The sequence below is a fragment of the Plodia interpunctella genome, chromosome 22 (assembly GCF_027563975.2).
Source record: "Plodia interpunctella isolate USDA-ARS_2022_Savannah chromosome 22, ilPloInte3.2, whole genome shotgun sequence".
Taxonomy (NCBI): Eukaryota; Metazoa; Arthropoda; class Insecta; order Lepidoptera; family Pyralidae; genus Plodia; species Plodia interpunctella.
The window spans coordinates 6,026,823-6,049,404 of NC_071315.1; the positions used below are offsets into that span (position 1 = coordinate 6,026,823).

Sequence of the window (22,582 nt, forward strand, 5' to 3'; positions counted from 1 at the left end):
TAGAATTATACAATGTAAAGAGGGATAATTTTTTTACCTGAAATTCCTAGTTATTGCTAATTTTGTTACCCACTGCAAGATATTTATTTATTACAAAACGCAGGTTTCAAAAATAATTACATTGTCACATCTTCCTCGGATTGATTTCAATGTCTCTAATTAAAAAACGAAGAGTATCTCACCGCCATCTTTGACATTTTACACTATCAATTACAAATAACGTTGAAACTTCAGAAGACTAATTATTGAGACAACTCAATAGAAAAAAACCTTCGAATTCTCATTGTGTTATTTACGCAAGCAAAGTCTGGTTGAAATGCAATGTATTTTATTCAAACTAATTACTAAATCTTCATTAATTTGACAGTACCTAAAGCGCCGCAAACATCCAGCTAAGTTTGATCTCTATGGTTTAATAATTTTTTCGATTTCAAGGGGCATACTAAAATGGTGGTTCATGTGGGAAGAGCTTATAAAGCAGTGGTCTATGGTTCGCACGCGTGCATTCGCCTTCGACACGTAGACAAGCGCATTCTATTTTTGAAATTTAAAAATAAATTGTATTTGTTTTTTTTTTATATTGTGTGTTCGGATTTTGACAGTGACTGTAGTGTTGTGGATTGCAATTTTTCACATTTTACTTCGGTCTTCTGTGTTGATTTTTTTAAAGAAGAGAACTAAATAATTTGAGGTCAGTGTGCATGATTTTTGTTTTCTTTTATTTAAGGTTATGTAAAATTAATATTATTAAGATTTTCAATACATTAGACACCCTAATAGTTATAATTTTGAAATTTATCTTGTGAAAAAAAAAGTCGGGTAAACAGTATTTATGGCTAAAAAAAAAGAAAAATAATAAAATATCATGACAAAATAAAAAAAAATCACAACCTCAAATAAACACCATTGATCACCGTGCGTGACTGCCGCTCGTAATATTTCACCGGCACAATAACATTCACACACAAAATCGACTGATTCTCACACGATCGAGTTTTTGTTAACGGGTCCGCATTTCGTTCGAGATTTTAACACGATGATTGTAGTTTTTTGAAGGCATTACTCAATTTTATGTTAATTTTAGCTAAGTATTTTTAGGAATACCTGAGCTACTTATTTTTTTTTTGTTACAAAATGTGACAACACGAATGTTTTTTTGGCGGGTTTATGTATGTCACATTTGCGGTACTATTTTTGTATTGAATTATTTTTTTTAATGTGCTTAATTTTATTATGTATATTTTTATTACATATGTTCAAACACAATGTACATTTTTATGAATAAATAAAATTGTTTTGGATAGCTAGACATGCTGTCGACTTGTACTATTCCAGTAAGTCAGCACAAGTCGAGAAATGGCGCCATAAACTTCGTAAAATCGATATAAAAGACATTAAAAAGTTTCGCTACATTGATTTGTTATGTTTAATTAGGTCAAGTTGTAATAGACCACAGATCATAGTTCAGTACTCTGTATTAACATCACTTTTGACTGCTGTTCGATCTGCACAGGCCTTTTAACGGTTTAACTTAATATTTTCAACAATTTTATATAAAAAAAAAAATCTAACTAGTTTTTGCCAAATTCCGTGTTGATTAAAATGTTGTGAAAATTCTCATTTTTCTCGTTACCCTGGGAGTTTTCGGAAATCGCGCGTCTTTCATTCTTATTACTCCCATTTTTCCCGGGCGCTCCCCAAAAATAATATACATGCTTTAGTTTCGTATTAATTTTAAACGATTTGCTTTTAAATTCCCGGGCAAATCATAATTTAAGCGCTGTTTCAAACATAGACAATTAGCTCTTTGGTAATGAAGTTTAGACATTTTGTTTCATAACTTTGTTGTTTATTCAGGGAACTTATAATCATAAAAGGTTGAGAAGCCCGCCTGTGACCGAAAATTCCCCGGTTCGATCCCTATTCGTGTCATATGAATCGGTTCCAACGAAGGGAAACATTACGAGGAAACCTTCAAACTGGTTGACTGCTTAGTTCCTTTGTGTATATGCGACTATTTGCCATGCCCTATGGCAAATAGTCGCAATCCAGTTGCCTTTAGGCGACTAGAATAAATTCTGCCTTAAGTGTTAGCAATACCAGACTCGATAAGAAAGAAGACGGACAACATTCAATTTCATACATTATGTATAGTTACCTAATTATCATTATTACTATAGAGTCAAATTCGTAATTTACTTGACCCCATGACCATGTCATAAAACTATGCAATTACTATACAAAAGTGTTTATTTGACCATAAAGTTTAGCAATAAAATGAATCTCGAAAAATGTGCCAAACGAATGAATTGAGAGCGACCCAGAAAATATAACAATGCTATCTGAGTGAAGATTGGACATTACATGTATTACATAATTTATAGTAAACATTTTCAGTTTGTGAGGATGTTTGAGGATGTTTGCACTTTCACGCAAAATCTACTGGAGGGATTGTTATGAAATTTGGTACACGGGTCTAACACATAGGGTACATTTTATCCCGAAATTCCCACGGAAGCGAAGCCCCGGGACGCAGCATTCTAGGGAAACAAATTATCATAATACCTATATACATAAATATAGCGGCCCGTCCCGGCTTCGCTCAGGTAAAACCATAAAAATGTAATCCTCAACGTTTCGTCTATCTCTGTGCCAAATTTCATCAAAATCAGTCAAGTCCGTAGTTTTCGAATATGTTCATTACGAACAAAAAACAAAAATACAAATCTTTTCTCTCTATAATATCTATTAGTAAAGTATAGATAAACATTATAAAAAAAATCAATAAGTTTTATTACAAAACTGACATTTTCTATACAAATTATTGTCGTTAAGAACACGTTAAAAAATAAAGAAATCAGCTGATCCATATTATATTTTCATCAATATTTTGCACCTTTATAAATTTTTTTACGCCATCTTGGTTTTGCTTTCATACAAAAAAATATTCAGTATTATATTACACCGACTTAAGGTTGTATCAATGTATGATATCTTCTATTAAATCATTTTTATTCTGACACAATTTTATTGTACATCATTATTTCACATCGAATATCAGTCATTAGACTATAACAATGTAATAAAAGAATTCGAAAATGTACATTGTTGCACAGGAATTAAGACTCAAATTGCTCTGGCAACGCAGAAATTTTTGATGAGATGATTTTACACTTGTAAAATCATTAGATTTTGTCCTTCGATAAATGTCCTATAGTGATTTAAGCCCATTCAATTTGATATCGTCATTAGTTTTAAATTGGTTTGTGTAATGTTCAAGTATAATTCTGAGAATTGCACTGCAAACGTCATCAAATTCCATCCAGTAGTTTTTGCGTGATGCGCGAACAAACATATAGACAGACAAAAATAAAAAATAAAAGTTTTGGCTTTTAGGTATTTGTCTTAAAATTAATTTTATAAAATATCTTCTCTATACAGACACAGCCAATTTGAAGTTTTATTATATGTACATATAAAGTACTAGCTTTTGCCCACGGCTTCGCCCGCGTCAATTTTCCGGGATAAAATGTACTCTATGCCCTTGTCCATACTTCAAACTACATGTATGCAAAATTTCAAGAAGATTGGTTGAGTAGATAGAGCGTGAAGAGGTGACAAACGAACAAACTAACTTTCGCATTTATAATATTTGGTTAGGAAGTTAGGATTAGAATATAATATCTGTTTACTAAAAGTCATAAACAAAATAATAAACAGATAATGTTACGATCAACAAGTATACAGTTTAGATCGATATAAATTGATATTCATTCTAGTTGAGATAGTATCGAGATAGGTATTAACATAATCTAAGTGACGGCGGCCATTACCAAGTAAGCTGTGATCTTTGAGAGTTCGTTGACTTGAAGTTTACTTGTATGCAAGATTAGGGTAACCTCTTAATATTTAAAATTTATTAACCACACAAACATATTATAAAACAAGTCCTTTGTCCGTCTGCCTGTCCGCAATAAACTAGGAAACGACTGTGTGTCATTCTTGAGGAAGATTTACGTATGTAGGTACATAGTTTTGTTATTATTCGAGCGAAGCCGGGACGTGCCGTTAGTATAAGATATAGTTATAGTTCAACTCTCTCATCTCCGCATGTTTTCGGTTTCGTTCGGGACTGTAACGCCGCGAAGCTCGGGTTGAACGCAAAAATTGACCTTCAAATTTTGAAGATTGGGTTGTGGTTTTATAACCTACCTGAGATCAACGCTCCAAGGCTATTGCTATCTGTCAGTTGCCTAGGTAATGTCTCCTTTAGTCGCCATATATAATATGGACGCCACAGTCACATTGAGTAGCATGTGTGAGTGATTTTGTTTACCGCAATGAAAGATCAAAGTTCGACGAACTCCTTGGCAAAACTGTGGAGCCTTATATTTAATTAAAATTAATGTAACTCCAGTGTGTAACTTTTCCACCAACCTCACAATTATTGTTATCTTTTCACTGTCAGCTGTAAAATAATTGAAATGAATAATAATAATATATAAACATTTATTAATATAGGCATTAAAAGAAACCCGTCGGTCGCCAGCCCTGCCTATCCAAACATCTATCTAAGGTCATACCAGGACAGGCTCCGACCTAGAACTTTCTCCGGCACCTTTCGACCCTCACTTTCCTTTCATCGGGATATACCTGAAGGTACGAATGGAAAACCTTGAGGCTGTTCCGCAATTTTGTCGCGTTCTGTGATTTATGTTTTGCGCTGTAATTGATGTAACTATTTTTGCTTTCAATAGGTAGGTTATTTGCATGAATACTTAGTTGTATTTTTAAGTTTTATTTCGGATATAAGTTTGATGGGAAAGGTAATGGAAATTAATTGTTATGATAATGAATATAACAATAAATAATGTATATAACAATAAATCAGAAAATAAGATAATGAATTTATATTATTCTCTCATTTATGTAAATCTGGAATTGTTATTTACTTAAGTATGTATAGCAGTGACTGTAACTATATTCACCATTACACTATGGATGGCATTTGAGTCTAAGTGTTTTATAATTTTAGGGTCTGCTAAAATTTATCTTTAATAGCATAAAATATGATGTGTTAGTATCACTACTCATTTTTACGATGAATACAATTTGAATATATATATATATATATATATATATGTGACCTACAATTTGAATGGAATGACATAACGATAACATGTTCTGTACGACAACAGTAACATACAAACATACATACGGCGGCGATAGTAAAACTGATTTAGGTACAATTGGTTTCTTATATTGAAGTAGATTTAGCTCGCGACTTCGTACGCATGTAAAAAGTATTTTATTACACGCGTACGAAGTTTTTTATTCTTGTTCCCGAGCAAGTGTTTTCCATAGATGAAAGAAATTGTTCTCCTTCACTTCCCAAGGGACATACATACCAAATAGGGGATCGGTAACCATATCAGGTACCAATGAAAATTATTGAAAACATGCAATATTCTTATAGAATCCTTAACCTTAAGCATATTATAAAACAAAATCCTCTGCCGCATCTGTCTGTCTATTCACTGTCTAAACTGAAAAAGTACTTCACAAATTCAAATTCTAATTATTTATTCAGAAATTAGACCTTCACAGGCACTTTTTCTCGTCAATCTTTATATTTATAGTTATTTCTCACAAGCTACAAACTACTGGCATTTCGGAACGACCACTGCTGAGAAGAAATGCCGAAAGAAACTCATTTAAACAGTGTTGGTCCCTATCATGCCAGATCGGCTTACCATTATTGTTTCTTACATTGTTTTTTCTAATAATATATAAAAGTACATAATGTACATAGTCAAAAGGTATATCAAAACAGGTTATGATTGTGATCCGAGTGCTGATTTTCATGCGGTTTTCACCAATACATAGAGCGAATCCGATCCGAGCGAAGCCGGGACGGGCTACTAGGGCATATAAATAAAACATCATGCGACTTTTCAGCACAAAATGTGGAATAACGGTAAGATTCTTGGTTAATATGGGCAGGAAAAAATAGGAAAGCGGTCCCTGGGCACCGACGTTCAGCGCTGAGTAAGAAACCAGCAAAACGTTGAGACGAAAGACAAAGATGGTGATTGAAGATTATTGAATGTGCAACGAAATATGGCCAAATTATCGTCAATTTCGTCATTATAACCTAAAATTGAATGCCCATTACATCGTTAAAACGTGACAGAAAACATACGCTCACAAAGCTTTGAAAGCTCAGTAATTGTTTGCGGACTTAAAAGTTAAGTAACTCGAGAACTGCCAATCGTCTGTCTATGCCAATTAGAAGATCCTTACCTAATAAAAGCTTCTTGGGTGGTTTCAGTTAAGATGGCGCAAATATTTTTGACATAATTTATTATATGAATTGTTAAAGCAATAAGGAAGTTTGAAGACTGAAGTCGTATATTATAGAATTTCCCGGGATTTGCGAGTACAACTCGCGTTTTATCGGATTTTATGGTTCCGTATAAAAAAAAAATCGGAACTCTTACTCGTGAGTCTATCTGTCTATCTATCCGTCCGTCTGTCACAGCTAATTTGCTCCGAATCGACGACTGCACCAAATCAGGTGAAATTTAGTAAGTATTTAATTCTATGATCAAAACGCAGATGAGTAAATAAATATTTTTTTAAATAAGTTTGATTTTCAGGGGTAAATTAGTAAATATATAAATTAAAAAGAAAATTGGAGAAAAAATTAAATGAAAAAAAAAGTGAAAGAATTTAAATGGTTGGTGGTGATTTAAAATTATATAAATTGATGCGCGCTCTAGTTAATTGTTTGAATTTTAATAATACTGGATAATTCTGGAATCGAGCGGGAATGGAACCCGTCTGTCTATCTGTGCGTGACAGTGCTCTTAACCAATGATCTATCGAGATCATGCCAGTTCGGCTCGATAGCTCAGTGGGTGGCATTGTCCCGTATAGGGCGCGGGTTAAATTCCCGCTCGATTCCATTCTCTCATTATTATTTTCGATAATACTGTCATACAACAACTCACTCAAAATTGTTTATCTCTGTATTGAGAATATTATGAAAATAGTTTCACAGGTGAAAATTAACGATTTTTTATTCCATTTAAAACGCTTAAATACTCAAGATTTTTCTGTTTTCCTAATTTCCTTTTCGTTACCACAATTTTTTTTCTCTACAATACATTTTAACAGAATCAAAATTGTTTCAAATATATTCCAAATCTCTTGTATCATATCTCAAGAATGTATGACTTAATGCCACTAGAATTGCAGCAAAACGGATCAGTGCGTGAGATAGTTTTTTGTGGATGATAGCATCGCATTGTATTATGTAGGTAAATTAGATTTGTTACTGAGAACCGGTGCAATTGTCATTTTGATTGATGAGATGGTAATTAGGTTAGACTTATTAATCGATTTAAAAGCGCAGTGCTGATTGCATGATTTCATTTTAAGAAATAAAATTATCGCGTGTACCCAAAAGTAGGACCAATCCGTATCCTCAAGTGGATATCCTACGAGGTGATTAAAGACGTGATTGACAGATCTATAATTATTCTTCATAGTCGTATTCCTCATGGCTGAGGGTCGTGGTTATTACGTAGAATGAAACACACACAACAACTTTCTTGGCCTTATTAATGGAGTGGTTTGCCATTGCCTTCTCAATTTCACACACAAGTTAATAAGAATCAACCAGTGTGCAGATTTCCTCACGATGTTTTCCTTAACCGTCAACAAGTGGTGGTCGATGAAAACTACTATACATGAGTCAGATTGGTATACAAACTCATGTGGCACGAGTAGGATTCGAACCTGGGACCTTTCGATCCACAGGCTTAACCATTACACCACCACCGCTGCGCTATAATTATTAGGAGGCATCAAATCACACGTTGTCCAACAAAATTGAACGTGCAGTCCGCTACCTAAGTAGAAAAATGTTTCCGACAACATTTCACAGTCTGTTTAGTCATTTTATCACATGACTGTCATCACATTTCGACATTATTATACTTATTTGTTTACATTGTCGACGCCTATTGGACAACCATCGAATCAATCAAATTACAGTCATGAACGTCCATTTATTTTGAAATGATGTGGAATGTTATGTCAAGTGATATTTTGTTAACTCGAAATCATTACATAGTATTAAACAACGTCGCTTCCCGATGTCTATCTGTCGCTATGTATGCTTAGATCTTCAAAATTATACCTATGCAACGGATTTTGATGCGTTTGATGGATTGTAAATATTCTAAATATTCGATGGTTTTTAAATATTATATAGAATGGTTCAAGAGAAGGTCTATATCCACCCGGACAAAGGCAAAGGCTTGTAACATAATGAAATGTCTTACTGGACTATTTTCTTGTGCAAATGTTTGGGGTTTAAGTCCTCGGTCAGGAAGCGACTCCAGTAGGCCAGGACTCATTTCGTAGGCGTTCTCATCCATCCATAAAATGTTGTCCTAATTTAGGGAGGAGCTCAATGGTGCACTGGTTATCGCGCTCGCCAATTGATTGTGGCGGTTAAGACATTCTGACAATAGTCGGTCATTGGATGGGTGACCAAAACCTTGAACTACTGGGCGAAGCCGTTGCGGGCCGTTAGTATTCCATGAAAAAAATTTCATCTGTGGCATTTCCTGACCTTATACACGCGTACTCGTACGCGCAGCGGATCGAAGTACGATAATTCACATTAAATTAAAACCAAGCAACGTACGTCGATTCGCCATGCGATTAGCCAAATGTTACATTCTCTCAAACTTGCCCAATCACGCTAAATTGACATAAAACTTCTAAATTACAAATTAAATATCACACACATTGACGTAATACGCCATATTTGAAAGCACTTTCAACTCTTAAGTACAAAATAAGGAAGTTTCTGACCTTTTGCGTGCAAACACAATATTACGCAAGGCAAATGCCACATCAACGGTTTAGATAGCTTGTGTGTGTTATTTTTAACGTATTTTTTATGTTAACTTGACATACTTGACGCTAATCTATCTATACAATAATCCATACTAAATATATTAAACTATATGTGTAATATGTGATATAGCCCTCTTACAGTTTTATTATAGGTATAATTTTGATAATAGTAGACTATTACTATTACTGTAAATATAGATGTATCTATATTTACAGAATATAACATATAATATACAGAACTATACCTATAATGTTTGGTACATAAATAAATGAATATTTTTGTCGACATCAAAAACACGTGCTAACCTCACAGAATATGAATAACATTAATGAGGAACGCTGTAGGCTATACGAAATTCGAAAAATTACCACGGAAGCAAGCAGCTATGCTCAGCTAATTCATAACCTTATATTTTATTGCATAATTTTAAATGCACAATTTAAATACAAACGCATCTCTGAATAGGAGAATTTGAATAAAATGCATTAAAACAAAAATTAGTTTAACGTAGCGTTAAATTTATTTTAACAGTCACATGATCGTTTAATTTAACTGTCAACTGATGCAAAGTTCGCGCTAGACCATGTCATTATATTGTACATTTCATGAAGCCGTGGTCCAGTGGATAAGACCGTCCGTATGTGATCGAAAGGTTCGAATCTTAATTGAGCCACATGAGCTTGTATAAATAAATAAATATATTAGGACAAATCACACAGATTGAGCTAGCCCCAAAGTAAGTTCGAGACTTGCGTTATGGGATACTAACTCAACGATACTATATTTTATAACAAATACATATATAGATAAACATCCAAGACCCGGGCCAATCAGAAAAAGATCATTTTCCATCATGACCCGACCGGGGATCGAACCCAGGACCTCTCGGTTCAGAGGCAAGCACTTTACCACTGCGCCATCGAGGTCGTCAATACTCAATCTGACTGATGTTTAATCATTCTCATAGACCACCACTTGCTACCGGTGAAGGAAAATATCGTGATAAAATCTGCACTAATTAATTATTAATCACTTGGTCATCATCATATCTAGTGTGTTATTGCTAACACTGGTGTCATATTTTATTCAAGTCGCCTAAAGGCATCTGACATGATTTTTACGACTACTTACCGCCATCTAGTGGCAGGTAGTCGCGTACACACTAGTGAACTAAACTGTCCACCAGTGTACAGGTTTCCTCACGATGTTTTCCTACACCGGAAGCAAGTGGTGATCTATGAAACTACTATATATGAGTCAGATTGATAAACAAACTCATATGGCACGAGTAGAATACGAACCTGAGGAACCACTTAGTGTGAAATGGACAATGCAATCGCAAACCACTCCATTCAAATAGCCAAGAGAGTCGTTGCGTGTGTTTCATTCTATTTAATGAACACGACCCTCAGCCTGTCGATATTAAAAATGCGAATGTTTATGAGGATGTATGTTTGTTACGCTTTCACGCAGAATCTATTTGACTGTACTTTTTATCCCGAAATTCCAACAGGAGCGAAATTAATCCTAATGCATTTTTTTGAAATTATTTTCTTTGTAATATACTGTGCTTTTCTCAACCATGACGTTGGCAAAATTATCGTTTTGGCGAAAATGGAGCCATAATATAGTAATACAAGAAAACAAGAAAAGGACACTGGAACCTGAAACTTCTCAGTACATAATCGTAACCACTCCGCCACCATCCGAATTGGGTCAAAGTGTCCTCGTTTAAAGTTACTTAACATTTGAGCCATAGTGATGATTACTTGTCAATATATCGATTGTAGTACCGATTGATCGATAACACGTTGCGTAAATCGCTATTATTGTGCCGAGTAGATGAGCCTTTACGATTTTGAGTGATGATCGTGCTATGGGGAAATGTTTTGTGGTAAAATAAAAAAAAATAGGTAATAGGTTTTTAAAAAATAAACGTGTTGTTACGACATCATACCTACATTATGCCGGCTATATATATATATATATATATATATATATATATATATATATTACACTATTACATTATACACTATCGCTGAACAGCAGGTCTACCATCAACATTTACGGAACTATTCCAATGCAACTCAGTTCAATTTAGGAATCTAGATAATATAAATCGCATTCACACTAAACATTAATTCGATGGTACGAATTTGCGAAGTGGATCGCGTTAAGAGATGATGATGGGAATCCTTCAGTTCGCTAAACTTTGACGGATTCGGCATACATTGCTGGTTTTACATTCTTCTTATTCTTGACCTTATCCCACTCATACGGCACAGTATGCAAGTTCCTTTCATTTCGTTCTGTCATTTGCCATTGATACTCCTTTCCTGTTCATACTATCCTTGACACACTCCGTCCATTTCTTCTCAGGTCTTCCTCTATTCCTGGAACCCTTTACTTCCATCTTTAATGCCCTTTGAGTGACGTGGTTTTCATCTCTTCTTAAAATATGCCCGTACCAGCCTAACCTATAACTATGTATGTATAGCTCTAGTCTTTCACGGAGATACTTGGGACCAGGTATATCAACATCCCCAAAAAGGTTTTAAAAAAGTTTGTTCTTGGCTCTCTGATAACGGCCTAACACTCAATGTTGACAAAACAAAATATATCCCATTCTCCATTAGAAACATCAATAATGCTACACATTATAACTACTCCATAGTAGCACATAAGTGCTTATCTGATCAGACATGTTCATGCAGTAAAATTATGTTAACAAACAACATCAAGTATCTCGGAGTGTCTACGCCAGTACACCACAACACTAGGCCCGTCCCGCCCGCGACCCCTCGCGCGGCAGCCAATGGCTATCGAACACAACAATTTAAATTTGATTCCTGCGCGCGCACTACAAATCTAGTTTTTTCTATTGTTTTTTTTCCTGTCATTCGATTCGATTTCTGTTTTTCATTATATCAATTTGTAAGAACAAAGAAAAATATAATTATCTAATTCTTAGCTCCAAGTATTTTATTTTAACTACCTATTAGTTCCGTAACGAACACGGAGTTTTAATTGATAATACCTTAAGCTTTAATTGTCATTCAAATTTACTTACAACTAGAGTACGTAAGCTCATTTTTATATTTTCAAAAATTTACGACACATTGCTGATGTAAACATTATAAAAATGGTGTACTTTGCCCTATGTCAGTCAATTATAGGTTACTGCATCTCAATTCTGCGACAGTGTAGCCGGCATTAAACATGGTGTAAACAAATTCAGTTTTTTTTATTATTTCTTTGTTATTCTTACAATTTTCTTACAATTTCTCATACATGTAGCTAAGAGTACGGAGATGGACATAAGCTGCTATTAATAATTCCGTGATAATACAATTTTCACGCGAAATTCACGCGGACAGCACAACCGCAGGTAAAGACTATAAAATTGATAACGTTTCCTTTCAATCGTCGATAACTTTATTACACACACAAGGTTGCGTTTACAGTCTTACACAGTTCGTGACTCATCCCGCTAATAGTGAAAGTCAAGCCCTGTGAACTAAGATCTATTCTAGAAATTTAACTACAAGTTTAACCCGTTGATATCTAGAAACTAGAAATGCATAATATCTTCTCAATAATATTAAGTTCCACTAGCAGGTTCATTCGGGTGAGAATTGTTTTGTCGTATAAAGGAATAGACTGCAGATCTAGGTCACACCGGACTTTACACTGATGTGACGAGAATATATTTTCATTCATGCATACTAAGATGTTAAGATATTGGAAAACTAGCTTTTGCCCGCGGTTTCGCCTGCGTGTTATTATTTTTCCCAATATCTCCGGGTTCTAAGCAACGTATCGCGATGAGACATATATCAGATTTTAAGTTAGACCATCCGCTATATAACCGCATCAAATTCCATCAAGTACCTAGGTTTTGCGTGATACGCGAACAAACATACAGACAGTAAAAAATAGTTTTAGCTTCTGTTACAATAAAGACACCACTCACTTTTAGTTTTGTTATATTAAGTATATAGATAGACGAGATAACAAATGAATGGTTTAAAACGAGAGATTTAGCTTATTCTTTTTATTATAGGACTTAACTGAAACTCCATATACAAGAATATTATACCTACGAAATAGGTATATTTAGTAAAAACAATAAAGTATAAATTGTAATATATATGTAGTTTGGAAGCGAAATTATTATTCTAATAGTTTTTGAAAATATATTACCTAATTTAGAAATGCGGATATGACTTTATGTCTGTTAGTATTTGACGTGTAAACTGCTGACTTGTACGTTGATAATGAACATCTATAGACACGTTACATCACCGTATCGACCTAGATACTACAGTAACAATAGGAGATCTAGACTCGTGGACACTGATAGATTAATCTTTATCTCATTCTAAATACATTTTACAAACTTTTATTTTACTTGCAATATATCTATAACCCTATGATCATTGACGACCTCCGTTATAGTATCGTTATAACATATACATATATATATAAACATCCAAGACCCAGGTCAATCTGAAAAAGATCATTTTTCATGTCTATATATGTATATATATATATATATATACAAACATATAACAAAGAAATAATTAAAAAAAAAAACTGATCTTTGAGCTAGAAATCAATTTGTGACAAAAACAATCATGTCCGTGCAGTAAACTGTTGAGGAGTGCCCACATCTGGAGCCGTTCCTGGGTGCACCATCGAGTCATGCTTATCATAATAATGCATTGTCATCGAAACTAAATATATATAGTTCCGCCATGATTCCGCCAATTAAACCAGCATTTAAATTCCATGTAATGTTATAATCGTCCCCCTTCCCATCCCATCAAATCCCACCCCATCCCACACATCCCACTCATAAACTCTATTCGGAGACTTCACTCTTGACCGTTCGTCAAGTGTTTTTTTCTATGCTGCTACTTCGTAAGCACTCTCAGTTGGTTTACGACCCCACGCTGCGTAGGAGAAGGCGCAGATGGGATCGTGTCTGTGCAACACCTACACACAGAACTGTTTTTGCTGCGCGACACTTTAAAGTGCTTAGCTGCATAATGTACAATAAGGCAACTAAACTAATAAGAATTTATCCGTGCACAAAAAGAATCGCCAAACAAAAAATAAAGGAATGGTTGTTGACATATAATTATGACAACACTGAAAATCTTTTGCCTAATAGTGAAATAATAATAACTTAGCACCGCCTTACCTACATATTTCATTTAATACTACACGTTATTATTACAACCTATGGAGCTTCACTCTCGCGGGAGGAGGGTCAGGATGGAGGGTGCACATTATATTCTTTCAAAATTTCAGGCAATTTATTAGAGAGTACCTAACCATACAATTAGTTGCAACTATTTATTTATTAGTGGGATCATGAACATATCATTATAATTTTATATCTATTCTTGTACCTACTTATTATATTTTGTTACCACAAGGCGGCTGAGAGCATTTCCATTTTTTCTTTTTATCATAGATTTGTAGACAATACTCTAAAACTAATTAATTCCCAATGTACAGTTTTTTACTAGTTTGGGAATAAATATACTCAAATGTAATACTTTTCTGTTTCGGTGTATCATTTGCAATGCCTTCTGCCACTCGAGATACAGGTTAATTCCTAGTTCGAAGGCAGTTGGTTGAGCATGGTCACAGTACATTTAGTATTAAGTATGTCATATGTTTTTATTCAATAAATGTTTTTTATTTTATTTTATTTTTATTTTATCGTAAGAAACTAAAAGTGAATTTGCATGTTTGTTCCGCTTTCACGGTTGAATCATTGGAATAATTGTTGTTTTAATTGTTCTCATCTATCTAAACGTCTTAAGATGATCTGTTCTGAGGTAATCTGTAATTGATATAATTTCGATTTAAAAAATAATATAGCTTGTATGTAGATGGGTGAATTTACTAGCGTAGCGCTACGGCCGCGAGTCTTTGTCAATTTTTCAAATTTTAACAAAGACAAGAATTAAGTATTTTTACTATTTGACTTTAAAATCATTACTCTGTACCGTGGTCAATGCCAATTTTATGAATAATTGATTTTGGAAATGAATGCTTCCTCATGAAAATTTACGGATCATAATGACGGTGCGGCCACAGCGGTAGAAACGCTCGGAGATTCACCCAGGTACCTACAGTAGTTTGTTATGTAGCTTTATGAGAAATATTGTGTAATTTAAAATGTGCCCGTGCGTAGTCTAATTTCTATTGCGGATGCCACGAGAAACATGTACATGATAACTAGCGGATCGTCCCAGCTTTGCTCGTGTAAAACCATAATAAATTGTGCACATAAACCTCAGGAATTAGATCTATTTGTGAAAACTGTGCTAAAATCCGCCTGGTAGTTTTTGAGTTTATCATGCAGACAGAAGCGATAAGGTTTTTTTTTATAATATATAAGGATGACGTTAATAAGTTCATACGCGACCAAATTCTAATAAATAAATTTTCTTTTTCTAAATACCCTAAATCTAAACCTATTGTCATTTCAGTTAAAACTAATTTTCGTGGGAAAACCCATGTGTTATTCCAGTAAATTTTGCGTGAAAGAGTATATATATATATATATATATATATATATATATATATATATATATCTGATTGGACTTTTGCAGCCGACCATACTTTTATGTGCTTATTATAATGTGTTATCGCTAACACTGGTGTCAGATTTGATTCAAGTCGCCTTAAGACACCTGACATGACTTATACGACTTCATACAACAGAAATACAACAGTATAGGCATACATATTTTTGCTAAGAGAAATCTTATCTTATGTCCGTAAGTATCTAAAATAGATTTGCCAATCGTTATTTGTAAAGAAGTCGAAAACGGAAAAACAGTGTAGCTTTTTAACACATGTTAATTTGTCACGTGTATTGCAATATTTTTTTTCACGAGTGCCAAAGGTGACAAAACCGTTGAATAATGACAGTCCACGCATCGACACACATTCGCTAATGTTGTGCAATGGGCTGGGCAGACGAGCTGTTCTCATGGGGCGTTTATTTTATGTCATGTTATGTTGTCTTCAATAAACGTAGTCGATAACTTACTGAGAAAAATATATAAATATAAAAAATATATACTAATTTTTACCCGTGCAACGTACCTTTACATAAAATATTTGTGAAGATAATAATAAATAATAAATAAATAAATATTAGGACAAATCACACAGATTAAGTTAGCCCCAAAGTAAGTTCGAGATTTGTGTTATGGGATACTAACTCAACGATGCTATATTTTATAACAAATACATATATAGATAAACTTCCAAGACCCGGGCCAATCAGAAAAAGATCATTTTCCCTCATGACCCGACTGGGGATTTAATCCGCGACCTCTCGGTTCAGGGGCACTCACTTTGCCACTGCGCCACCGAGGTCGATAAAATGAACAAATAAATTTACACACTTTCGCATTTATAATTTAAATATATAGTATTAATTAATTTTTCTTTGTCACACTGATTTTTATTCAGTTAAAAAGGGGCATTTCAAAATACAAAAACAAAAATGACAGCCGAATATTATGTAAAATTTATTGTATATTATTAAAAACTGTACACGGTACTAATTCCAACAAAATAAAATATGTTTTATACATATTTATATATATAGCATAATATATAAAGGCGTTTAAAACGCCGCTATATAATCGCTAGTATATAGCATGTTCTTAAAATGTAAGAAAGTTCGGAGGTCACAAACTATACATAGACGTTTTAGAGGTTAGTATTCAACTTTTCGGGCTTTGGAAAGAAATGATCGATTGATTCTGCTTTGAATATACCTCAGTTACTTCATCGTCATCATCATCTCTACTCGCGTGATCGGATACATTCGGAGCTGTGACGCCCTGAAGTGCAGGGTTCGCGTAAAATGTCAACCATAAAATTTTGAATACTATGCTTTTAAACCGGTCTGTCTGAAGTCTAAACTTTTTGGGGATGATTTTGTTACCTATCAGTTGTCAAGGCTCGTGTCAAGGGTTTGGAGTGGCCCTATTCTAGGGCGGGACCACATGTAACGTTCATAACGTCACTACGATATGGCTTAATCGCTGTCTTAAAATCAGCCCGATTGTGCGTATTTTCATGGACGCTATGGACAGACAAGAAGGAACTACTTATGGTATGTTATTAGAAAAAAAAAGTAAGTAACAATAATGGTAAGCCCTTCTGGCATGATAGGGGCCAACACTGTTCAAATGAGTTTCTTTCGGCATTTCTTCTCAGCAGTGGTCGTTCCGAAATGCCAGTTAGTTTGTAGCCTGTGAGAAATAACTATTTAATATAAAAATTGTCGTGAAAAAGTGCCTGTGAATAAAAAATAAATGATTTGAATTCGAATTTTGCATTTTAATTTGGTATATAAATTAACTCTATTGAATGTTAAATCAGTCAACGTAAACGCGCAGGTTAAATCAACGTCAAAACTGACTGGTGCAACTCACCCCAGAGAATGCAATATAACAATAGCCATTCACAAGTCTCGATTTCGTCCAAAATGCTTGCGTTTACGCGTTAAATGCGAGATAACATCATTATTGAACATTATAATTAACCGACTGTGGGAAGTGTTGTATTGTGTTGTCAGTAGGAAAAATGTAGCATTGCGCGCGCAATTCAAAAATAAATAAATTAACCTATAAAATGATGTTTTCAATGTCATTTCGTTGAACGATTCTCTTTCCTCTGTGCGTACTGGGATTTGTATGTTTGTATGTCTTTAAATTTGGGCTAATTTGAGGCTATACTTAATGCTACCACTACTAAACAGTTTAAAACAAATTTGCCTCCCGCTCTCTGTCTGTCCGAATGTATACTTAGATCTTTAAAACTACGCAACAGATTTTGATGCGGGTCATTTTCATAGATAGAGTAATTCAAGAGAAAGGTTTATATGTATATAAAATGCTTGATATTTTACCCGTGCGAAGCCGAGGCGGGTCGATAGTTCATACTAGAGAAAAGATTTGTGTTTTTGTATGTAATGAATAAATTCATAAATTTCTGGGCCGATTGTGATGAAATTTGGCACAGAGATAAACGAAAGCTTCAGGAGTAACATATTATTTAGGCTTTGCTAGAGCGATGCCTTTTTAATTATGGTTACACCCAAATGAAGCTGATGCCTTGATAACTTAAATCTACGCCAGACCTCAACCGCGTTCCATTAACTATGTAATAAAGTAATAGGCACTAAAACATACTTTAAAGTTTAAACTGACCATACATTATGAATTTAACTTGAGTTTAAGTTGCGTAAACCATTCCAATTGTCCATTGTGGAAGTGGATTCGATTTCCCAGGCATGATGTATCACTGGAAGCAACAATAGTGCTTATCTAATGTCTAATAGTCCTTGACACAAAGATTTTGTTTGCCAATTCTGTTACACTAATTGTTTCTTGTAGATTTGTTGATACTTTTGACGTGTTTATGTTAATTTGATGGTTTTTGTTCATGGATCCAGAGAAATCGCTGGATCTTGGCTGTTAATAAAATAATGTGTTTTTTTTTATAGTTTAATCGTAAAATTGAGTATTTATTATTTTTTAACCAAATTATATGTCGACATTAGTATATAGTATATTTATTTAGTTCTATTTAGAGATACGTATAACTATGTGTCTTTCAAGAAATTTTCGGTTAGGAAATATTCTCGGAAATTCTCGAGAATTTTCATCAGATAGTTCCCATGCATTTGCGATGTGAATTACAGAAATCAACGTGAGTAATTCTCCGAATTGTTGTCTGTCTGTCTGTATTTTTTTCGCGCATCACACAATACCTATTAAGTATATAGAATTTGGATCGGTTTTAACAGTTGTGTAGCGAATGGTCTAACTTAAGATCTTGTTTAACTTTAATCGCGATACGTAGCTTGGAACTTGAAATATTGACAACATTAAGTTTGTGAGGATGAATGTGTGTATGTATGTTTGTCACTCTTTCACGCAAAATCTACTGGATCGATTGTTATGAAATTTGGTACATGGGTAGAATATAAACTGGAATAACACATTGGGTACTTTTTATCGCGCAATTCTCACGGAAGCGATGCCCCGGGGCGTAGCTAATGTTACATAAATCTAAATAGCCCGTTGTGGCTTCGCTCTGGTAAAACCATAATAAATTATACGCCTAAACCTTCCTTAGGAATCGCATTATTTATTGGAGGAAACCACATCAAAATCCATGCAGTACAGACAGATAGACGCGATAGAGAACTTTATTTTATAATTGTAATAATAAGGAAGTTGGTGTTTATTTGAATTACAAAGGAAGCCTGAGCAATAATACCACCAATAATTCTTAAACCCGTTCAGTAGTTCCATTGGGAGTCCCCGACGTCGGGCCCACAGGATAGGTAGGTAAGGACTTCAAAGGACAAGTACGGGACTTACTTGAGTAGCTGCGAAGTTCTTGCGCTGTATGCCCGCTGTAGAATCTCTGGATTTCGATGACTTGAAGAGATACAGGAACTAACACGCACTAAAAGTATCACTAGCACCAAGATCAGTCTACTTTCGGTTGGGATAATATTTTTCTTTTTGAGAAGAGCAGAGCAACGGTTTCAGCCCGCCATTCGCGATTTTTTTGTGGTTGAACTCGACTGACGTTTCTTGACATCGTGTAGCGCGCGAAGTTTGAATTCACACGCAGTGACGTTCCATTCCAGTCCCGTACGAATGTAGGAATAAAAGGAAGGACAGGAATAGGAATTTGCATGCCAGAACAGAAGGCCTATAGCAATGATTAAACTCTTTATATATATTTATTCCCAAAAAAATATTGGCTGCAATTCATGGCTCTGTTTACCTTGTAAGATAAAGGGACGTGATCTTTATAATCGAGTGTGTTAACACCGGAATCATACCCCAGTAATGGAGTCAGATTTTATTGAAGTCGCGTGGGGCTCTTCACATGACTTTTACGCCTACCTATCGACATCTGGATAAGTAGTCGCATAAATTGTCAATTATCAACCAGTGAGCAGGTTCCCTCACGATGTATTCCTTCACCGGAAGCAAAATCACAAAGACTGCAACGCGCATTTGATGGTTTTGGCTATTGGAATTATTATACAGGGTTACTAGTATCAAACGCAAAACCTCCCATGGATAGACTACCTTGGGTATATCAAAACAAGCAACTTTTATTATACGACTTTTCGTTTTTTTTCATATAAAAAAAAAAACAATTTAATTTGCGATTCAGACATCTTAACTCTATGTAATAGCTAAGCAACACGAGACAGTACAGTAGCGTCATATAGCGGAATCGAATATACAGTTAACGTTTTATAGAAACGACTTTATAACAAAAACGGATATTTTTTTTTGTGTTTATTACGTTTAGACAAAAGTCGTAGAACAAAAGATGTTAGTCTCTATATACCTTATGCGCCTTTGGAAGGTTATGCGTTCGATACCAGTAACCCTGTATAATCTGTGGTCTTGGCGTTGCATGCATCCATAGGATGAGGTAACCACTTACTATCTGATGGGCCGCATGCCTGCTTGGTAATTGAAAAAAACCAAGAAAACTATACATTGTATACAAATATAATACCAGCTCCACGCTGTCGTCGAACAGTTTGCCAAATTTGGCGGATTCCCTATACATTGCCTGGTTTTCATTGCGGTAAATAAAAGCACTCATACTAATTACGCAATGTTCACGCATTCGCGTCGGCACGTGTCTGCATGAAAGTTTATATTAGCTATTCTATTCAGTAATGCTTTTCCAAATACTTCAGTAACACAATATTGTTTTGTTTTTGATTCACAGATGGCGCGGTGGTGCCCTGCGCTGGCGGTATGCGCATTAGCACTGACCATTGCAGCTGGCCAATCACAGTCGAGATTCCGTAAGTAAATTACTAATTTTAACAAAAATGACATTTATTCTAGCGTGTCTTTGTGTCCCATTGCTGGGCAAAGGCTGGTTCTTTCTTCCAAGAGTCTCTGGTTGTAGTTTGCCTCACATTTGTTGATAATATCAAATAAACGTCTTTAGCTACGTCCATCGAAAATGTTATGTTTATTGTAATAAAATCGACAAATTAGCTTGCATTATTTTGACCTGATTCAAAGTAGATAAATTCATTATTAGTTCATAAGTGTATTGTTTTAAAATAAATAAATATATTTAGGACAAATCACACAGATTGAGCTAGCCCCAAAGTAAGTTCGGACTTGTGTTATAGGATACTAACTCAACGATACTATAATTTTATAACATAAACATATAATCTCAGACCCGAAACAATTACTTTCCCTTCATGACTCGACCGGGGATCGAACCCGGGACCTCTCGGTTCAGAGGCAATCACTTTACCACTGCGCCACCGAGGTCGTCATACAGACCTATATTTATTATATATTGTAATATATTTTTGAAATTAATACTGTCGTTTAAAATAAAATTTCAATGTGGCTCATGATTACCATCTTAAAGTATTTAATGGTTTTAATAACGACCTACTGAGAAGAATAGTTTAAAGTTTTATCTTAATAAATAATTATCTAAGCGCATTTTACGGGGCATGATTTTAAAAACATAATATTTTATCGTTTATGTATGGAGATGTAATAGAATATTTATACAATTGCATGGCAATTTGTGATTAATTTGCATGAGATAAGGCTTAAACAGATTTTAGGGGCTGTTTCACCGCTTACTGATAAATTATCTCATACTCTATAGGTAACATATCGAACAGATAGGGTTAAAAGTTGTCCCAATTGTAATACAGATAGGGTTAGTTAGTTAGGAAGTTGTCCCAATTGTAATAGGGCTAACTGGCCAATCAAAACAGACAACAGAAACAGATATCTAGTATAGAGTATAGAATTAGTTTGCTTGTTAATATTTATCAGAAAGTGTTGAAGTCCTTAGTCAAATAAATGCGGTGAAAAATAAACTTTTTTATCTTATACGATAATAACCTCATATTTGTATAGAAAAAATGTATAGTATATAATAATACATATATATAACGAACATAAAATAACAATTACAACATTTTTCTAGTAATATATTTTGTTAAAATTTATCTATTCTTACAGAACCACGAAATCCTAGATATAAGAATGGTACGTATATTATTTACAATCTAAAATCAGAGCAAATCCTGTAGTTTGATAAATAATAGGTAAATACATTATTTTGACAGATTCTTACAAAATTATTGTGAAATATTATTCACTCTTAAATAGCAAGTTCAACCCCTGATACTAAATCACTATCATATATAAAAAATAAAAATTATATCTGATTTAAAAAATACGGTGTTTATTATTGTATAATATAACATTGAAAAATATCATTATCGAACAATTTCATCTACATAAAGAAAAAATGTACCTACTTACTACAAATTTCACACAATATGTAGTTACTTTATTATGAAATGCATTATCTGTTATAGCAATATTGTTTATCTGTACTAATGATCTAAATTATTGATTAAATAAACAAAAATAAATCAACATTTTCATAATAATAATTAATTTGTTTCTTAAACACTCACACACTCAACATTATATTAAAAAAAAATTGTTATGTTATGGTTATAAAAATATTCAACAAGATTCCAAAATTCATACGCGAATT

The 22,582-nt window shown here is 34.1% G+C and overlaps 1 protein-coding gene across 3 annotated transcripts in view; it reads left to right on the forward strand.

The window, feature by feature from the left end:
* Window positions 1-519: 519 nt before the first annotated feature.
* The window catches only part of LOC128679888 (uncharacterized), a 29,315-nt gene continuing 7,252 nt past the window's right edge, over window positions 520-22,582 (forward strand). For 2 of the 3 annotated variants that reach the window (XM_053762378.1, XM_053762379.1), the window contains exons 1-2: window positions 520-691; window positions 20,756-20,834. In XM_053762378.1, the coding sequence (XP_053618353.1) occupies window positions 20,756-20,834 (79 nt within the window). In that variant the 5' untranslated portion in view covers window positions 520-691. Of the gene's footprint in view, window positions 692-20,755; window positions 20,835-22,035; window positions 22,063-22,582 lie in introns of all 3 variants that reach the window. The other variant, XM_053762377.1, reaches the window with a different exon arrangement.